We start from the raw sequence: 19,913 nt of genomic DNA, 5'->3' as shown, positions 1-19,913 counted from the left end.
TATTTGTTATACATAGCATACCCTTCCTTGGAAGATGCATAAACTCTCGGGGTTACAAGGGACTCTTGCAATTTACTGAAAAGTTACTTCAGGTGCTATGGTTAAGTGAGCTAAAAAAGATTTGTCAGTTTTTTTTCCTTTGGTCCACCAAAAACCAAAACAAAACAAAAACAAAAACCCAACAAGGTCTTGTGCTACATTAGAAGACTTTATACTATATTTTACAAGGAATATATTGTTTGGCAGGTTATGTACCTTAATTGTATTCTCAAGATAGTTTATAAAAAGCCTCATTTTCTGGAGGAAAAATATGATTGGACTCTGGCATCTTTCCATTTCTCTTCTGAAAGCAGGTCTAAATGATATGTTGAGTTTTATGATTTGCCTAAGAGGCAACTACTTGCTAGGTGACACATGAATCGAGCAAATAGTACCCATGTACTAGCAGCCTCTAATTAAGGTTCCTCCATGCATGTGCATACGAATAAATGAACTGACATGAAATACGCTCTCATGTGTACACAGTGCAGGTGTTTTAAAGGGCTTAACATAATTATAATTTCAGCAGAAACTCAAATGGAAGAGAGATCCAGTAGGTATGATAAATGAATAAGGTGGGCTATGTGTAACAACAGGAAATGGTGTGGACTGTGATGAACTAAAGGAATAGGGGACACTGGGTTCCAACAGCTGATATTCTGCAAAATCAGGGGCCTGGTGTTATGAGAAATTTTTAGCTTAAGAAAATCAGAAATCTGTATTTTTATGTGCAATTTCCAAATTCTTTTATGGAAGGACATCACTGTCAGACTTACAGGCCTGCAGGCTGGCTTCAGCCTGTGAGCCTCTAGTTTGCAACCCTGGCTTAAAAAAAGAAATACGTTCCTCTGAAGGCAGAGGAAAGAAACTGAAGGTGAGCCAGGACACGACGTCTTTACCTTTTATCACAAGTGCAAATAGCCCTGAACACTCCAAAAAATCCTCAAAACAAGAATTAAAAAGCCAACATAAAGGTATGTTTCACATTTATTTTTTTATCTTTTTAAAAAGCATACATACATATATTTTATGGAACAGAAAATCTTCTCTAGAAAAGATTTCATCTTTCTCATTGATTTTGGAAGGGATGCACATCAAATTTGAGGACTCAGAAAAAAAAATTTACATAAAAGGGTTAGAAATCTGGAAAGTTCTATTTCATATTTTACTGTCACTGAAGCAATTCGAATGAAAACTTTGCCTGACAACCCAAGCAAAGGTTTTAGAAGACTCAGTTTGTAAGAACTGACTGAGATATCTGTTCCAGGCTAGAAGTGATCTAGGAGATTAATTCCAGGGAAGAGTGTCCTGGGTTCAGAAGCTTCCTATGTCAATGGGAATGGGTCAAAGAAAGCCTGCAGATCTGGGTACAATCAAGATTAATCTGTCTCAGGAAATTCTGTATAGTAGATTCCATCTTCAGTCCAGGATTAAGATTTAGGTATATGAATTCAGAAGTGCGCAAATTCCTTTTGCAGTTTGTACCCGAAAATGACAGCCCTGCAGCTAGACCCCTTATCACTGCATGTGATCTATTCTGCTAAAGGGATCTGCAGTATGATTCTTTCCTCACAGAATTACTAGAGCAGGAAAGGGATCAAGAGGGGGGAAAAATCACTGCTGTATATTAATTTGGGGGGTACACATACAGTCAATTCTACAAGCCAAAGCACTTTAATATTTGAGAATGCTGTCTGGAAAAGGCCGCTGGCTAGGGTGTGCGAAAGGCAAAATGTTCAAGATCCTTGGTTTCTGCCTTAAGGATTATTATGCAGGACGACTGACAGCTCAAGGTGGCAACTGCAGGCGTTTAGCACCAGGCGTTAACTTCCTTTTCCCGAATGCATGGCTTCACCCTCTGTTTGTTATAAATAATCTGTACTTTTGGGCAGTACCAACCATAGTGCATGTTTAAGGAATACGACTGGCCATAAAGGAAAAATACAGATTACGAGGGACAGTCTAGATTGGAGTAATAGCATATTATACTCAATTTCCTGTCCTTTGTAACATATCCACACATATGTATGTCTAATACATAAAAACATAAATGGCTTTAGAAAAAAGGTGCTGACTGAGTTCGTTTTATTGAATGCAGTACTAAAATAGCTCACCATAAAATCTATGTTATTGTCTTCATTCCTGAAATGTTCCATCAACTTCTCAAAGCGCTGTTTTTCTCCACAAACCTGAAACACACATTTTCATCATGCACGTGAAATTCCAAACAAGTATTCCAAAATTAGATGCAGACATTTTAGCATTAAAAATTATTTCCAGAATATCCTTTTCTTCCCCCTCTTGCACAATGTTTACTTTTCTTCTAAGCTAGTTAACTCACAAATAGCAACATGAGCCAGGACCAAAGCTGATTCTGGTCTCTTTTGCATGCTCTCTTGATATTTTGAAATCTATATCAAATGTGTTCTTCTTTCCCTGGTTATCTTTGCATGTCCCACCAAGATTTTTAGCCTGTATTCAGAATCCCAGAGTGTTGCTTATGGTAAATGAACAAACAAACAAAAAACCCACAATTTTCCTTTATACCAAAAAAGTACTTTAAAACTGACTTGCTAAAAGATCTTAATAATTTTTGTATTTAAATTCCTTAAAAGGTAGATTCAAAATGTTCATATCATGTCTAACCGAATCAATTCATTTTAGTGTATAAGCTACAACACAGAAATTTTACGAAGCTATATTCGCAATGAAGGTGAGTACAGACATTTGCAGTAATTTCTGAAGTAGCACTCCAGAGGCTCCAATTAATGTGTTCACTGAACAGGTGAAATAAAACATAAAATATTGTGAATATCAGGGCCCCAAGGTACCTACATATACATGATATTAAATACACTGAGTTAAAAACGCAAAGTCAAAGAAAGGTTTGTACCAAATGATGATTCTCTGGAGACTTATTCCCAAAACCAAAGGACAAACTTTAATTCTATCAGTGTCCTTGGCTACCTTTTTTGAAGCAAAATCCTATACCCAGTGGTTTATTCGTTCCACCTTCAGTAAATATTCACCTAAACATCTATGAGCTACATGTTGTAATAGTAAGAAGTGGTCTCTGGTCTTAACATCTTGCAAATTTAATTCAGGTTTCACATGCTTAATTAAATTTTCTGATTCCATTTGTGATCTTAGGGATATTGGGGCCAATCCTAAAGAACTCTCCATAAATGATTTTTCATGATGCTATAATGCAGCCAGTCAATTCTACTGTATTAAATTCCATGTGTGTGTGTGTGTAAAGAAAGTCTGAGGGCAGGAATTTTTTGTTTTGTTCACTACTCTATCTCCAGCATCCAGAACAATGCTTAGCACACTGTAAGTTCTCGATAATATTTGTTGAACTGCACTGAATAGAGAATAAGCAAGTAATTATGTTGAAATACACTTAATAATGGTGGGACTTACTACTCTCCTCCATGTTTTAGAGTGAAACAACCGTCAGACAATGTAGACGGCACCAGGAGTGGTGGTTCTTGTGCCTTAACTGAGAATGTTAAGGGGAACAGACTTCAACCTCAGAGGGCCTGCTAGACTTAAAGCAACTTAAATTTTTACAACAGATTCAGATGCTTTACTATATTCTGAAGATAACTCTCCATTTATTTATACTTGCCTTAACAAAAAATTACAGAAGACAGAGGAACAGTACATGTGCTCAGCCTAGAGGAAAGGGAGGAGGCTCCAGAAGGGAGAGTTTGAAGTAAAGCTTTTAAAAACACATGTGTCCAATCCCACCCTAGAGAGCCTGATCCAGCAGGCCTGGGCAGGATGGGGCGATGTGAGCATGTACAGTTTTAAAAGCACTACAGATTGTCTGATGCTCTGCAAAGGCTGAAAACCAGAGATTTAAAGGGATACTGTGTTCTGCCCCTAGACCTTCTAGAGAATATGTAGTAAGTTCCTGAAAACAAAAGGTTTGTTAAAGCAGGTGAGGCAGTGCAAAATCGGCTCCCTAGACTATGATAGCAGTCACATCTTGTGCTCAAAGCCACAAGTGTCCCTAGCCTAAAAACAAGGGCCCAGTGGGTGACAACTGCCAAGGCTTGGTACAGAAAAGGTCAGAATTACAACATAAATTTTCTTTAAGAGAAACCTCAACATAAGAACTTGTTCCTTAGGAAATGGTTTACTTCAATCTGTTTTAGGAGGTTGGTAGTAGCAAGAGAAAGGAAGAGAAGTAATCTTGGATCTGGGAACAGCTGCCAGATCTCTTGAAAAACAGACTGTTTAATGTCTTGTTTGAGTAGCTAGGCACCCATAGAACCAGACGAGGCAATGGCCATCAATGAACAGTAATGAGGAATACAATTCTTTCTAACTGAAAGGCAAAGCCTTTTAAATTTAAAATTTAAGAATTTAATTTAAATTTAAGAATGTCAGAAATCTGGAAAGTACCTTAAGGTAATCTGGTGCCCTCGATTTCTGAATAAGACTGACACCTGATACATTAAATGTCTTCAACTTGATGAAGGTCTGTAGTACAGAGGCTAAAATGAGGTCCCCAACTGACAGCCTCATGTTCCTCTCCCACACGGCCCAGAACGTTCAGATAAAGATATTCCATTTAAAACAATAGTTTAAAGCATCCCAGAATTACCTGAGATGTCGACAGAGATAAAAAAAAAAAATTATTAAAAACCACATTCATTACATCATGTATACGGTTGATGTCCGTGCCACAGAATCTTGCATGAACTTCTAAAAACTGCAGATTCCTGGGCTCTAAATCAAAACATATGGAATGAGAATCTCCACAGATAGAACTAGGAATCTGTGCTTTTAAAAAGTACTCACAGTCACTGGAACGGTATTTGGGGAACAGTGGCTTATATAATATAAGACTAGCTGATTAAATGTGCAGCCTTTTTGGCTACCAATTATAAACCAGACGGCTAGATCATTAACTGTCTGATTCATTCAACCTCCAATATAACAATACAAATAAAGAAACACAGTTACTATAACTGGGTATCTTAGGAACACAATAGGGATTGGCCCACTGACCCTGCACAGCTGCAATGAATAATAAGGTAACTCCCAAATAATCTGGGATTGTGTCCAGGGCACTAGAGGAAATGGATTTTATATGGCTGAGGAAAGCACATGTGGGCAGCAACTAAAACTACTCATAGTCTGTGAATAAAAAGAGATGGTATCAAATCTAGAACAAGCAATATTAGATTAATTTCATGCTGGGTAAAGATCACCAAAATTATTGTACTAGTCCAGTAGGCAGGAGTGAAATAGACATTATGAAAAGCTTTGAATACATACATTTCTTTAGAAATTGCTCATTCTGTCAACAGACAATTCCATGCTGAGAACACGTGATATAAAACAGAGAAATGCCTTTTATCTTCAAAAATAAGACTTAAACATCTTCTAATTTAAGCTGCTATAAACTTGATGAAAAGAATCCAAAGGCACAAAACAACATTTCTCCAACATAGATGCCAGATTTGGAAAACTCTGAGAGAATGGTCTGACTGACTACTCTCTTCATGCACTGTAAGAACTAGAAGGGCCCTTCCTATCAGACTCACTAAGCTCTTCCCTATAAAGGTTTAGACAGACTGCTCTGCTGTCAGTCCCAACTAACGAATTCAGGGTGGTATTTCTGACATTGTTCCACAGGAAGAGCATGGATTCCAGAGACCCCCTTCATTCCTGCTGAAGGAAAGGAAGCATGCACACCAGATTCACATTTGTTTCTATACTGCTTTAGCAATCATTAAACAAGTATATACTACAATCCCACAGGAAATGGGAAGATATGTTTGGGGAAGGCTGGTAATAAAAGTCATGTCCCACATCAAAGGAAAGTTGTCTTAGCTCACAGAGCTCACATCTGGACCACCCCCTCAGACTTCGTTCAACTAGGACCACTGTGGCTGAACATTCTGCTTCTCTCCTTTGAAACTGGCCTTGTTTTAGAAAATTGGTGAGGATGAAAGGAATGAAACCACTGATTCGCAATTAATTTCAGAATACACACATTGGCCTTTGTGTGGATGCTCTCAAGGCCCTCATCAAAACTGATATACGAGCCAGGAGCATATTTGCCTGTATATATTATTGTACATTATAGCTTGCTGCATATAACTTCCACCTGCCAACAAAGGCCAGACTATATAATCAAAAAACTTTCAGGTAAAAAACAAAACAAAACAAAACAAAAAAACACTCTACTATGGCAACCGAAATCTGTCATTTCTTGACTTTTATGTTCACTGGTATTTCTCATTCCCCCACTAGCTTTGACATTGATTTTCTATACCACGTACTCACTAGAGTAGGTGGAATAGAGAATGAATTTAAGAAAGACCACCACAGAAAAGGCTGAGCACAGCAGACTGGAGGGGAGCACTTTTGTCCCCTGGGCCACTCCATCAGGAATGAGACTTCTACCCCAGCAGCCAGGGCTACCAGAAATTAAGTAAACTAGCAGAAAAATAAAAGTATAGGCTCCAGAAAAGCAAGTATTCTGCCATAAACATGTTTCCTACTGTCAATTTAAGAGGCATCTTCATTTTAAAATCATTTATAGATCACTCTCATGTGAATAAGTTCACTGACCCTGATTAACCCTTTGTTAAGTGAAAATGCTCAGGCTGGGATCTGGGAGCACAGACTTCGGTCTGCTAACACAGCCACCCATCTGCCCATCCCTGTGGGTTCCTAATACATCCGGCCCTCTGCTCTGTCACTTACGAGGGTGAGCGGTGTTAGGGCAGAAATGGGACTATCTGGAGTATTAAACAGGGCCCCACAAAACCTGGTTGCAAGTCCTGGTTCTGCCAATACCCCACAGTGACCGTGCACAACTCAGGGAACCTCCCTGGACTTTGTTTTTCACATCTATTAATCTAAGATCTCAGATTACAGCCTTGGTTTTCCTGCCCTGTTCTAGGAAACCATAATGGTTACTGAAGAATGTTTTGGAAGCTCCAAGGATGGGGGCTTGGCCAGGAAAGGAAAAGCACCAATAAGAAAGGTTCTTGGGACTTCCATCCTCATTTATCCAGCTCTGCTTAATTATGAATTTCCTGGTAAGATTTTTTTTTTTTTTAATAGAAAAAGAAACATTTCATTGAAGTTTTCCATAAAAGTTTGAAAAAATCCTCTCACTTGCTATCTTGAAGCTTTAAAATTCTAATCTAGGCCCGGCAATATGACATGATATTCCCAAACTGACCAGCCTGGAAGCTCTATACAAACCAAATTTAGGGTGCACCCGGCTTCACAGGCCCAGAGTACCAAACCTAAGAGCCAAAGCACAGACTCACAGCATCCAGCTCACTGGTGCTGGTGATGTGGATAAATCCGGCCCTGCCCACATAAAATGGGCCACACCCGGGACAAGATACATTTTTACTTCAAGAAGGACTGAAGCAAAAGCACAGCTTCTGCCAAAAAACCAACTCAACCCTGTTCTCTAACATCTGTGAAAGATATCTCTGAACACCGTCCCAAAACATTTAAATAAATCTGGGGCCCTAGATACAAAAGGGGTGGCAGTTTAAAGCATCGCTAAGGGTGGCAGAGGTTCGGGGATGATTTCTCTAAAGGCAAAGGGCAGAGAAAAGATGGTTTTACAAAAGCCCTGTAATAAAGAGCATTATCTGGCTAGCCAGATGTTGACACGAACAATAGACGGCCGGCCTTCAGCCACTTCTCTGTCTGCCTTCAAGGTCAGTGACTGTCTTTGGCTTCCCCCAGCAATAGCTCCCAGGACACCACACAAAGTCTGCAACCAGATTGCAGCCTGACTCTCATGAGGTGGCTATAAAGTAACGTTTCTGGGTTAGTTATATAAAAATTAAAGGCCCCTTGCTTAAGTGTTTCCTTCTTGCCCTGTTGCCTGGCGCCTGCCTCAATACTTTCTTTTTCTCTTCTCACAAAAGGCCCCTGTGATCCACAGGGCTCCCTGCAGGAAGGCACAGTTTTAGAGGCACAGTCTATTATGACTGATTAGACTACCCTTCTTGGGGGCTGCCCAGGAACAAAAGTTCCGTTTTCTTTTCAGGGCCACATGAAATAAACAGTTATTTCATAGTTAGTCCTGGGTTGAAAGCGTCTTTTACCTTCTATTTAGAGTACCAGCACACTGAGGGTTACTGATGCCACGATACCCTGCCAAAAACCTCTTTTCTGAGGTGTTTGGCAGTTGCTGGGGGTCTATTATCTTTTTCCCCTGAGGTGCCCAGACATTTCATGCACTGACACCAAATGGCTGCCGTGACAGAAGCAGATCACTCCAACCTGTTGCTGGCTCTCATGTCTCATCAGGATTTAAAGACGAAAATGTTCATCAAACTGAAGCATTCTGAAACTAAACGCCCTTAATTCACTCCACTAAAAGAAACACTAATGAAAGGTATACAGCTGAATGTAGTCTACAATCTACAATTCAACCCTCCTTCCTCGTAAATTAATAAAATATTTATACCAGTCTTGGACTGATGGACATCTGATGATGAGCCTGAGGTTTCATCCACATAATACTAAACACCCTTCTGAAAATATCAGTCACTTTCCAGATGTTTCCAAATATCCAGATGTTTGGCACCAGGCACACAAAGCATCCAGATGACTGTTTTACTTTCTGTACATATTTTGCTGCACTGGATAAAGAATCCTGACATAGAAACAAAGAGCTAGTGAAATCCCCAAAGGATGACTTGTTGACACACCACGCCTTAAATGAGAAATGCATTTTTATCACTCCCCTAAAAAAAGATGACCTTCATTGAAGTCTAGAGAGTAAGTCTCCACAATACAATTCCTAATAAATGATACCTTTCAGAAATATTCCTAATGTACAACTTGAATCTCTCTGGCTTCAATGCAAGACTCACATCTCTTGGTCATCAATAAGGACACATACAGATTCTTTTGAAGCTTCTTATCCTACAGGAAAACCAAAGTACCTTCTCATTCTTTAAGAGAGACTGGTATTTAAATAGCTACCTGAGGACTAAATGACAAAGACCTTCAGGCATCTTTGGGACAACTTACCAGTCAGACCCCTCAAAAGAAGGCCTAATGCTACCCTTTATATTTCATTCATTTCTCCTCACAACTTCATCCTGTTGAGCATAACCAATTTGGTCCAGTAAGGCAAGGGGGGGACATAATGACACATTTCTAGTGGTCATCGCATGTTCACTGGACTATAGCAATAGAACACGGTATGAGCTATTTAAATCCTGTGGCACTTTCACCAACAGAACTTGGGACCTGCTCAGAGGGCAGATGTCAACCATGCTCTCCTTATGCCCAAAACACAACAAATCAAATTAAAATGAACAAAGATGTGCTGTGAACTCAGAGCCCTTGAAGACAAGGACTCTTTGTTTATGAGGTCAGGGACCTCAGCCCACAAATAAGTGAACGCCTGAAGTTTGTCCAGGGCTCTCTCCTCTAACTTCACATCTCCTCTACTTTCTCCCATGCACTGCCCTAATTCTGGATCTTAACCCAGCCCACTTGCACTCAGCCCAAGATGACAGCAGACAATGGATTAGAGCAGCAGTTCTTATAATGTAGTCCTAGAACACCAAGGGCCCCTGAGGGCCTTTTATGAAGTCTGTGAGGTCAAATTATTTTTATAAAAATACTAAGATGTTACCAGCCTTTTTCAGAGAATTGAAATTTGTACTGGTGATGCAAAAGCGAAGGTGAGTGAATGAAACTGCTGGCCCTGAGCATGAATCAAGGCAATGAAACCGAATTATACCAGTAATCACTATATTTATCACAGCCATGCATTCTCAGCTTAAAAAAAAAAAAGGTCAGTTTCACTTAATACCCTTGACAATGCAATAAAAAGTATTAATTTTATTTAATTTCAACACTTGAATGCATATCTATTTAATATTCTATATGATAAAAGAGAAGCCTGCATATTAACATATGGTTGCCATGAGGACAAGCATTTCTGTGACTGCAAGATGAACCAGCCATTTTTTCATTCTTATTTGAAAGAATGACTGACAAACTACAGTTACTCAGACTTATAGATTTGGCAGTTATTTTCTTAAAAATGAATGAAGTGAGGCTTTTACTTTAAGGAAAACAACTGACAATATGTGTTTCCAACAGTAAAATTAAGCTTTCAAGCAAAAATGATAAAACTTGTATCCACCATGAGCGTGAGAGCTTACAAATATTTAAAGACTTTTCCGATGAGATTGGTAGTAATATAATGGGTGTGATGTTTTAAAAAATATTGTATTATAAAATGTGTCTACGGTGAATTTATATTTTCCAAGTGACCACTGCATGCTGGTACAAAATCAGGCTGGTCCAAAATTATGGATTCATTTAAGATGCAAGACAGGCAAATAAACTTTAATGTAACAGAGTACAAGAAATTCATTAATATGGTTTCAGATTCCACTTTGCAACTAATCTTTAAGAAACTACTACCTGTCCAGTGTTTGTACAGTACAGTATCAAAAAAAGAGAATATCCACTATTACCTAGAAATCTGTTAAAATACTTCCTTTTCCATCTGCATATTTGTGTAGGGCTGGATTTTCTTCAACTACTTCAACCAAAGCAATGGAAGTGACTGAATGCAGGAGCAGCTATGAGTATGCAGCTAATGTAAAAGTTAACGTTAACATATAATGAGTTTATTATGTTATTTTAATGAAATAAGTATCAAAATTTTGCTTTAATTTCTAATGTGCTAAATATCAATACATAGCCCACATAAACAATAACTTTGGGGGTTCTCGGTAATTTTTAAAAGTATAAAAAGGGATCCTGAGGCAAAAAGTTTGAGAACTACTGGATTATAGAATCACCTCTATTTCTACAAAAGTGATGAATTCTTAAAACTCAAAACTTGAAAAAGAAAATAAATGGTTTTCTAGTATTAAAATTTCTTGCAAGATAGTTGGGGAGCCAACCACACCACATAAAGACCAACTACAACTGCTATCGCTCCACAAAGATGAAGTCACATCAGAGACAGGTCAGGATTCCCTATATTGAAAGAAGCCCTCCATTGGTTTAGAAGGTTGGCAGAAAAAAAAACACTTCCTTCAGTTCTTAGGTTTAACAAGGTCAAGTACAATCCCTTGCTTTCATCAGGCTGGACAATAGCAGTCCCTAACTGTTCTCTGGCTGTCTCCACCTCTTCATAGGAAGGTTATCACAAAGCTAGACATTCTTTACCCACAGCCAAGTGAATGTTAGATTCCAAGCAAGAATATGAGAGAGACACAGAAACGGTTCTCTCTCACATGGTCTGTAGGACATGCCATCCTCAAAATTCAGGGAAAATCAGACTCGGTGAATCCATCCAAGTAAATGGGTGTGTCTTGGAATGCCTGACACACTATAATACCAAACAACCAAGAACAAATACACAAACAACAAAAAAATGATTATCTTTTACTAATGGACTAAACATGTCCTTGACACCTACCACACAGAATACACTATCTCCTAGTTTTACACCTATTCCTGGAAAATACTTAAGTGGAAAATTCAGTGTTGTTCTTAGTGGTGGACCTGTAAACCTGGGATACCACATGTGTTTCTGGTACATTTACTGGTGGAGAAAGAGCCCTCATTTTCCATGGCCAAAACCCAACTGCTAAAACAGAACAGAATTACATAGCTCATGTTACTGTGATTGGCCCTTTCCACTCTCCAGTGACGCAGAGCTGAGGGGGAGATTCTGTCAGAAAGCCCAACTGCATGATGAAGGGTGACAGACACTATGACTGTTGAACCACAATCGGGAACTGCTGAGCCATTTTCTTCTGCTGAGTATTTCAGTCAATTGTTGTGAATGAAAACTAAGTATGATTACATATCCTTAGAAGATGGATACATAGAATAAAAGAGCTGGGCCAGAGCCACATGCACCACTGTCGTAAAAGGAATAAAGAATGGCCGCTGAACCACGGTGAACAGAACAGTGTCTGGGGTATGACAGAGGAGCCGGGAAATGAAAAGCCTAAATAATGACTCGATAGCTCGGTTTATCAAACCCTGCCCAAGCCAGGGATGCATTCACAGACAGGCCCTTACTGGTGGCAGGCACCAACTGCGTGCCCAGCACATCCAACTCACTTTCTGGTTAGGGAAGCAGCAAGCTCCTTTGACACACTGCAAATTTTTAAAATGAGATTTGGGTTTAGAGATTGATGAAGCCATTTCAAGGTGGTTATAAAAAGGAACTAGAGACTAAAGTCACAATGTAGTCTAAAATCGCAGTGATCTATTTTTATTTTAAACTTATTACTATCCTATCAACTGGCCTTGGATGCGTTACGTTTTGTTCTTGTTTGTAAATTTTTGTACCTATCATTTTATTGGCTAGGTAACTTGTTTTTATTTATGCAAAGAAACACTTAACCTTTTTGAAATGGAACTATTTAAATATATATATGCATAATACATATTATACTTATGGGCATGTGTTGACAAAATTTTACATAGAAACATAAAACTGTAGAATTGGAAGGGATATAGAGACTATTTGACTAACTTGTCATCTAAAGCAGAAATTTGCACCACAAGATACCAGACCAACCAGGTAGCCTCTCATCCTCTTGACTATCCTCTGCACTGTGTGCTGGTCTCTCCTGAGCACCCTTCTAGCCCACTCTAGCCCGGCTTCTTTCCTCTCCTAGACGGGTGCCCCTGTGGAGTTGACCTCCTTAGTTACAATCCCCTTTTCTATTTGGATTACACACTTACACACAGACACATGCATGCTCATGTGTGTACACACACACAAACAATCCCAAATCATCTCTGATTAAGTCTGTTCTCTCATTCATAGTCTTCAGTTCACAACTAAGAATCTAATGTTGGGCATTTTACCACCACTTAAAAAAAAATGAATCTAATAAAATCAAAGCTTATTTTCTTCATCTGAAAAAATTCCCAAATAATCTTTGTTCATTATAGTTGTGAAACTTTCTTCCTAATTAAATGTATACTGTTTATACATAATAAGAATAAGTAGATTCTTATTATCCTCTTATGTCCATCTCCATATTCCGTGAATTGTCCTTAATTTTATGAATTCAATCAACAAAACTGGTCCATGGCCCAGTCATTTAACGCCTGAATTACCTATCTTCCAAACTCCAGCATCTTTCTCTTCTAATGTATTTTACAGAGTACTGATACTCTAAGATTTATCAGAATTACATAAAATGCCCTTCTCAGATTGATTCCCAATGAATCAAATGGAATAGATATAAAAACCACTTCACAAACTGCAAAGTATTTTATAACTATTAGTTGTTTCCCTTCTTTTCTCTCCTTTTATCTTACAGTTGCTTTTTTCTTTTTTTAATCACAGGTTTCAAATTTCTCCACCATAACTTTCTCAGAAGCTTAGTCAGGCTTTCCTCCTGTCACCCTTTATTCTGCACTCATGGGTCCCAGTCAGATTTTTTTTCTTGTCAACTAGCACAGGTTTCTGACATATCCTGCTCCAAGACAGATTTTTGTGCCAATCTCATCTTCTGTTCTCAGAATTCCCTCCGTCAACCAAATCAAGTACCTTTCTTCCCTTACAGTCCTGCCCAAGACTATCCTCTCTCTTTGGGCCTAATATAAACAGCCAATTTGTCCTGAATTTCACTAATAACTTCAAACACTCCAATAATCTACCCAATCTATAACCATTCCAATTAGGTTCACTTTTTGGTGGAAAATTGAGGGTGTATATGAACATATGTAGGAAGTGTTTGGTATGTGATAACATTATATAGGGTTGACTCTGAGCTTTGAAGTTAAATGGATCCAGGTAAAAATCCCAAGCCTGCCATTTTAACATGTGTCAGTAGGCCTATTTCCTCTGATACTAGCCTGTCAACATTCAGCAAACAATAATGGTAGCCTTACTATTTCTATATATGTATACGCCTTTTTCGTACACAGGACATAACAAATACACTGGCTAATGTCACAACCTGGAATAAAATAAAATAGATTCATGAACTCTGCTCATGTTTTCTTTCTGAAGATGACTGTTTGATGGTTTAAAAGAAACCAACCAAACAAAACCCTTATTATGTACTGACTATGAAGCCCAGATAAATAAAAATGTGCTTATGTTTTGGAAGTATTTAAAATTCAAATGAAATCTGAACTTGACTCACACAGGAAATCATGCTCAATAAGTATATTCATTGGCAATAACACCTAAAACTTTAAACTACAACAGGGAATAAAAATACAAGCACAATTCTTAAAGTTTTGAATTACCGTTCTCTTACATTAACTGTAGTATACATTTGGTCCTTAACTAAATATCTATTTAAGTTAGTCATATTTTTCTCAAGGTGAGAGAAACTTTTGGAGGACAAAAATCATGCCTTTTATTTTCTGTCAAATTCTTCTGATCTTATAACAGTGCTTTTTCTGTGGTAAAAAATCTAGTTGCCCAACCACTCCTCAGAAGTAACAAAGAATTTGGATTTTGTTTATTAGTTTGGTTCTGAAGAAAAGGCGGTAATGATCAGTGACTTTACTTTTGCAGAGCTGTTACACAAAGATAATTGAGCATCTTTAGAAAAAAGAAAATTAGTCATGTGAAATGTTACTGGAAGGAAAAATCTAACCCCTTGCAATAGAAATATTTAGCTGTGTGAGGTATAATGTTACTTCCCAAACAGCACAAGCAACAGAAGTAAATACACACACAAAAAAATAGAAGCAACAATCTACTCCAAACCCTTTCATTTGTTTTTCTTTAGAGTGTTACTATGTACAAATACATTTTTATGCTGTTACTCCTAATACACACACATATAATATACATACATATATATATATACACATACCTATGACATATATACAATTTATCTTATTCTTTTCCTAGTTAACATATCTAGCATAAGCATTGTCATAATTATTTTATCAGCTCTATTTGAACCTAGAAGCTTATCTAATAAGACGGTTAATATACCCTTGGGTGTGGGGTCTTAGCCACTGCTTGCCTCTGGACTTAATGAGCACTAAAATAACCTATAATCCAGAATTATTTGACATTTAAAAACAATCATTTCTATTTTCACTTTAAAAAGCAGCTGAACAAATATAGGACACTAAAGTATACTTCAGTCCCAAGATACTGACTTTTTAAAAAAGATCCTTACTATTCAAGTCAGGGTGGAATGAGGGAGAAAAAGAATAAGAAGGCAGTTCTTTCATAGAGGAAAAAGAAACCAAGGAGATCCTGAAATAGACCTTTAACATTACTCTGCAGAAATAAATGCCAGAATGGCAACCGAACCCTGACTGGGAACTGAAAACTCCCATTATTCTAATATTTTTTGGAGCTGGTGATGATATCGCCACAGCTGTAAGCGTCTTGATTCCAGTTCTCTAAACAACTCACTGCAGAGGGCTTCATACCACCCTCAGGTATCTTACAACCATAACGGTAACTTATTGCCAAGGAAACACTTCTCCAGTAAAAGCTCCGTGTTTAGGGACCAGAGCCAGCCTGTTTCAGATTCTATGGGGTCTTAAAGTAACACACAGCGCCCAATGCGTCTTCTGGAGGTCTTTCATTGTTATCTCTCACCAAATATGAAATAAGGATGCATATGCCAACTATCTTACACTTGGCAGAGGGTACAGATTTTAGAAATGGCATTTTCTCATGAGTAAAAGTAACAAAGGAGAAACGCTGTTGTTTTAGTTTGTTTTTCTTGTTTTTTAAGTGGCTGCTAAAAATGAAATAGAAGATGAAGTTCTTTATTGTAGAAAGTTGCACTCAGGCTCGCAGAGAGACAGAAGAGTCTAAAGTCAGATTGAAAAGCAAAGCATCTCTATAAGTGTTTGCCAGTTAACATGATAGTATCTACCACTATCTTCTTGTACTTTTTTTTTTTATTTAAGTTCCCTCAGGCCCACATCAGAGGAAAATCCTGAAGATGTTAGAAGTAGTGAATGAATATAGCAGCTGAGGAAGCAGATAACTGTCAGTGGAAGAAGAGGCCCGAGGAATGAGAAATATGAACGGCAAAATTTCTGAAACACATCTCAGATCTCAGCCACACCTTGCTCTGTCAAAGTGATCTCATGCTGAGCCCACAGTCAACTTACTTCTGGAGCAAAATATAACAGCCATTTCTTTACTAACCAGGAGAGTCAATCTAAATAGCCAATGCTTGGACAAGATTGGGGAACATATTTCCTACTTTTAGGCTACACGACAATATGAAAACTCAAATAAGGAGTCCTTTCCTGATCTGCCCAACTTCCTAGTCCACCCTTTTCTCTTTCCACACCTTGCCCCATTTAAGACTGGAGATTCAAGTCCCTGAAGCTTTATTAAGATGCCACCTTTATCTGGTGTGGTCAGCTGAATAACGGCCCCCACAAAGATGTCTATGTCCCAATCCCTGGTACTTGTGAATATTTACCTTATGTATAAAAGAGACTGAGCAGAAATGATTAAGTTAAGGGTCCTGAGATGAAGAGATGATCTTGGATTTTCTGAGTGGGCCCAATGTAACCACATGGTCATTAAAGGAAGAAGGACAGAGGATCAGAGTCAGAGGAGGGGCCATGAACCAAGGAATCCATAAACCAAGCAGCTTCTAGAAACTGAAAAGCATGAAAATGAATTCCCCAGAAGAATACCAACCTGTAGACTCATTTTATATGCCTGATCAACAGAAACATAAGATAATAAATTCGTGCTGTCTTAAGCCACCAAGTTTGTGGCAATTTGTTACAGCAGTGATAAAAACTAATACACATGGTTAACTCTTCATCATAAACTCAGCTTGAGCACCCTTTCCTATAGGGAGGCTCCCCTGAGAGCTCCTAACCGATCTGTCCTCCTTCCGCTACTTCCTCTGAGTTAGCTATTCCTCCTCCTTACAAAGCACCTGGCATTTACCTTTATAGAGCCTAGAGGTATAACTGTTGAAATATTTATGTTTCTTTAACTAGACTAGAATGCTGCCTCTTAAGGATAGGGCCTATGTTTTATTCATTTTCTTATTCTCAATATTTATCAATGTTTCTGACATAATGGAGTACATAATATTCATAAAAATTTTTTCCAGTAAGTTAGCATGACTCATCCTTTAACGATCAACAGCCTTCACTTACTTACTAGATGATAAAGGCACAGACGATACAGAAACAACTAGTTCATTACCAGGGACTCGGAAATCCTATGCAAATAGCTCCCGTCTCCTCTGAAAAGACTCCCAAAACAGTGTTTGCTCATGGTACACTGGTCTGTAGGAAGTAGTAACCATCCTTTCTATCGTCAATGAAAAAGTTTAAAGCTTTCAGTCCTGACGAGAAACCAAGTACTGGCTTGAGTGCAGAAGAGAGAGAAAATATAAGAGGAACAACTAGAGATATATCGATGTTCCTCGAAAAGTTGCTGAAGTGAACTGTATTTTCCAAAAATGACCACAGCATCTCTCCCATCCCACATTCTTCTGCATTGTGACTCTCGCACTCCACCATCAAGAAGTGAGGTCATGACCTTCCCCTTTGCATCTGGGTTGGCTTAGTGACTCACTTGCAACCAAAAGAATGTAGCACAAGTGACACTGATGACTTCTAAGACCAGCTCAGAGGACACACTGCAACCTCTGTCCCTTTAAAGGCTTGCTCTCTCGATGTTCCCTCCTGCTCACTCCCTCTGGGAAGTCAGCTGTAATGCTATGAGAAGCTCCAGCAACATGGAGTTCTACGTGGAGGCACTGTGGTTGACAGGCTCTACTGAGCTCAGGCCAGAAACTAGACATATGAGTGAAAAAGCCTTCAACTGAATTTCTGCTTCTAGTCAATCAGACCTTCTCCATTGAGGCCCTAGACGCAACAGAGCAGGGACAATCATCCCTGCCATGCCCAGCCTAACTTCCTGACCCACAGTATCTATGAGCCTAATAAAATTAAGTTGGGGCAATTTATTACTGACAAACAATTACAGTTAATAAGCAATCCAAAAAAACAATTACCGTGACTTTGCTTCCTGATTCTTGGAGGATGGACTGGCTACAGAAGAGTCTCAGTGAATTAGTTTACTCTAATTCTGGCCTGATATGTGAAATATACACATGCTCTAGAATTGTAGCTCCCATACAAATCTCTCATCATGAGATCTGAGAGAATACACTGCTTATAGTTAAATGAGAGACTGAAAAAAATAAGTACCCTTTTCCCTCCATGTTGAAAATTTTACCACCAACGGAGTTATCTGGATGGTCTTGCTGGATTTATAACCCCATAACCTCAAACGTTCAGGAGGTTAGATTAGATGGGATTAAACTCAGAAGGATGCTGGAAGGACACCAAAATGTCTGCTCTCCTTCCTGCCCAATTTGGTCCACTGTAAATAAAACTTGACAGGCTTTCTTAAATCAACTTAATAATGCGTAGCACAAATGCTTTCAGATGCCCAGTAGCTAAACCACATCAGCTTTCTGAGGAAGCCTTCTAGCAAGAGGCGAAAATAATAACAGATACTGCCAAGAGTGCTGTGTACAAGAGAGCTGGTGGCCCTGAATGACTCATTTTGCAAGGTTCCATCTATCCATACTGGAAGGTCAAAAGTGGGAAGGAGTTGAGGCTTTAATAACCAAACTCAGGCCTCAGGCTTACTTGTTAAAGCCAGTCTGCTGTCATGTTGGAAGCAGATGAGAACAGAGTTACAATCGATCTGGAATCCTGATGAATTCCAGGTGCACCTCCCAGCAGCCTGGGGAGGTGCACGGGTGCGGGGAGGCTGTTAGCTCAGAGCCCTCAGAAGGTTACATTACTAGTGTCATAGTAGACAATTCTGTTGCAGAGTCTTTGGGTCCTCAGTACTTTTTCACTTTGATTTCAAATGGGAGCATTCTTTTTGCCAGAGTTTAGAGATGCTTTCTTAAAGGCAATTTCTCAGATATATCAAAGAATATAATGGGAAAAAAAGAAGAAAGACTAAAAAAAGTTGAGGAGAGCAAAGTTTGGCAGATCTCAAGATTTCTAAAAGAAATTGGATTAAATATAGTATTTATAACTCTCCAAGAGGGGCTACTTGATGTCCTTAACCCATTAAGTGTAGTTTTATGACCCAGTGGATTGCTAGCTATGGTCCATGTCATTTGAGAGAGAAGAAAAAGCATGACCAGAATCCCAAATATTGTTTATTGTGGCTACACTTCAAGGGCTCGGCATGAGAGTCTAGCCACATTTTAGGATCGCCTGCCCATTTTTCAGGCCTTTTTTCTCCAGGATCCTCGTCAACCATGTGCATTTCTCCACATCTTTCTAATATGCATGATACAGTCAGTTTCTGTTTATTGCAAACAAGACCTTGAACTAATGCGACTTTACTTCCAAAGGTGTTTTTTTACTGTCTGGTAGGCCACATGCTTGAAAATATATATTGCCTGGCAACTAAGAAAGTATCAATTTAGGGAAAATGGTAATCCTCCCATGTGCCTAAAATAACCAATAAGGAAAAACAGATGACTCCTTGTTCTCACTCTGGTCCTCAATTCAGGACCATAAATTTTCACGAGGAGATGTTTCAACACCAATACCAGATGTGTTAATTCCATTTATTTAAAAAACATTTTTTTTTTAAGGAAAAAGAATTCAAGGAGAATAATGGTTGACTTAGTTTAGTTTTCATCTACTTACTATACTCACATTGTCAGGTATGTCACAAACCATGGTTGGTACAAATTTGCCACCTGAATTTATGTAATTAAAACATTTTTCATCATATATACTGAGGTGTTTACTCAATAAAATCAGGCTTAGGCCTCAAACTACACACCCACTAAAAGTAAGACCTTGGGTTAATATTCTCATCACCATCAGATATTAAATTGCAAATGCTCCCTATT

At 38.6% G+C, this 19,913-nt stretch overlaps 1 protein-coding gene across 1 annotated transcript in view; it reads right to left on the bottom strand.

The window, feature by feature from the left end:
• The window catches only part of FMNL2 (formin like 2), a 255,979-nt gene that overhangs the window by 33,813 nt on the left and 202,253 nt on the right, over positions 1-19,913 (bottom strand). Inside the window, 1 exon segment of the mRNA XM_039855892.1 lies at positions 2,154-2,228. Coding sequence (XP_039711826.1) covers positions 2,154-2,228 — 75 coding nt within the window.

The sequence above is a fragment of the Pteropus medius genome, unplaced genomic scaffold, assembly GCF_902729225.1.
Source record: "Pteropus medius unplaced genomic scaffold, Ma_sr-lr_union100, whole genome shotgun sequence".
NCBI classification, from domain to species: Eukaryota; Metazoa; Chordata; class Mammalia; order Chiroptera; family Pteropodidae; genus Pteropus; species Pteropus medius.
This window is presented reverse-complemented; position numbering and strand designations above follow the sequence as displayed.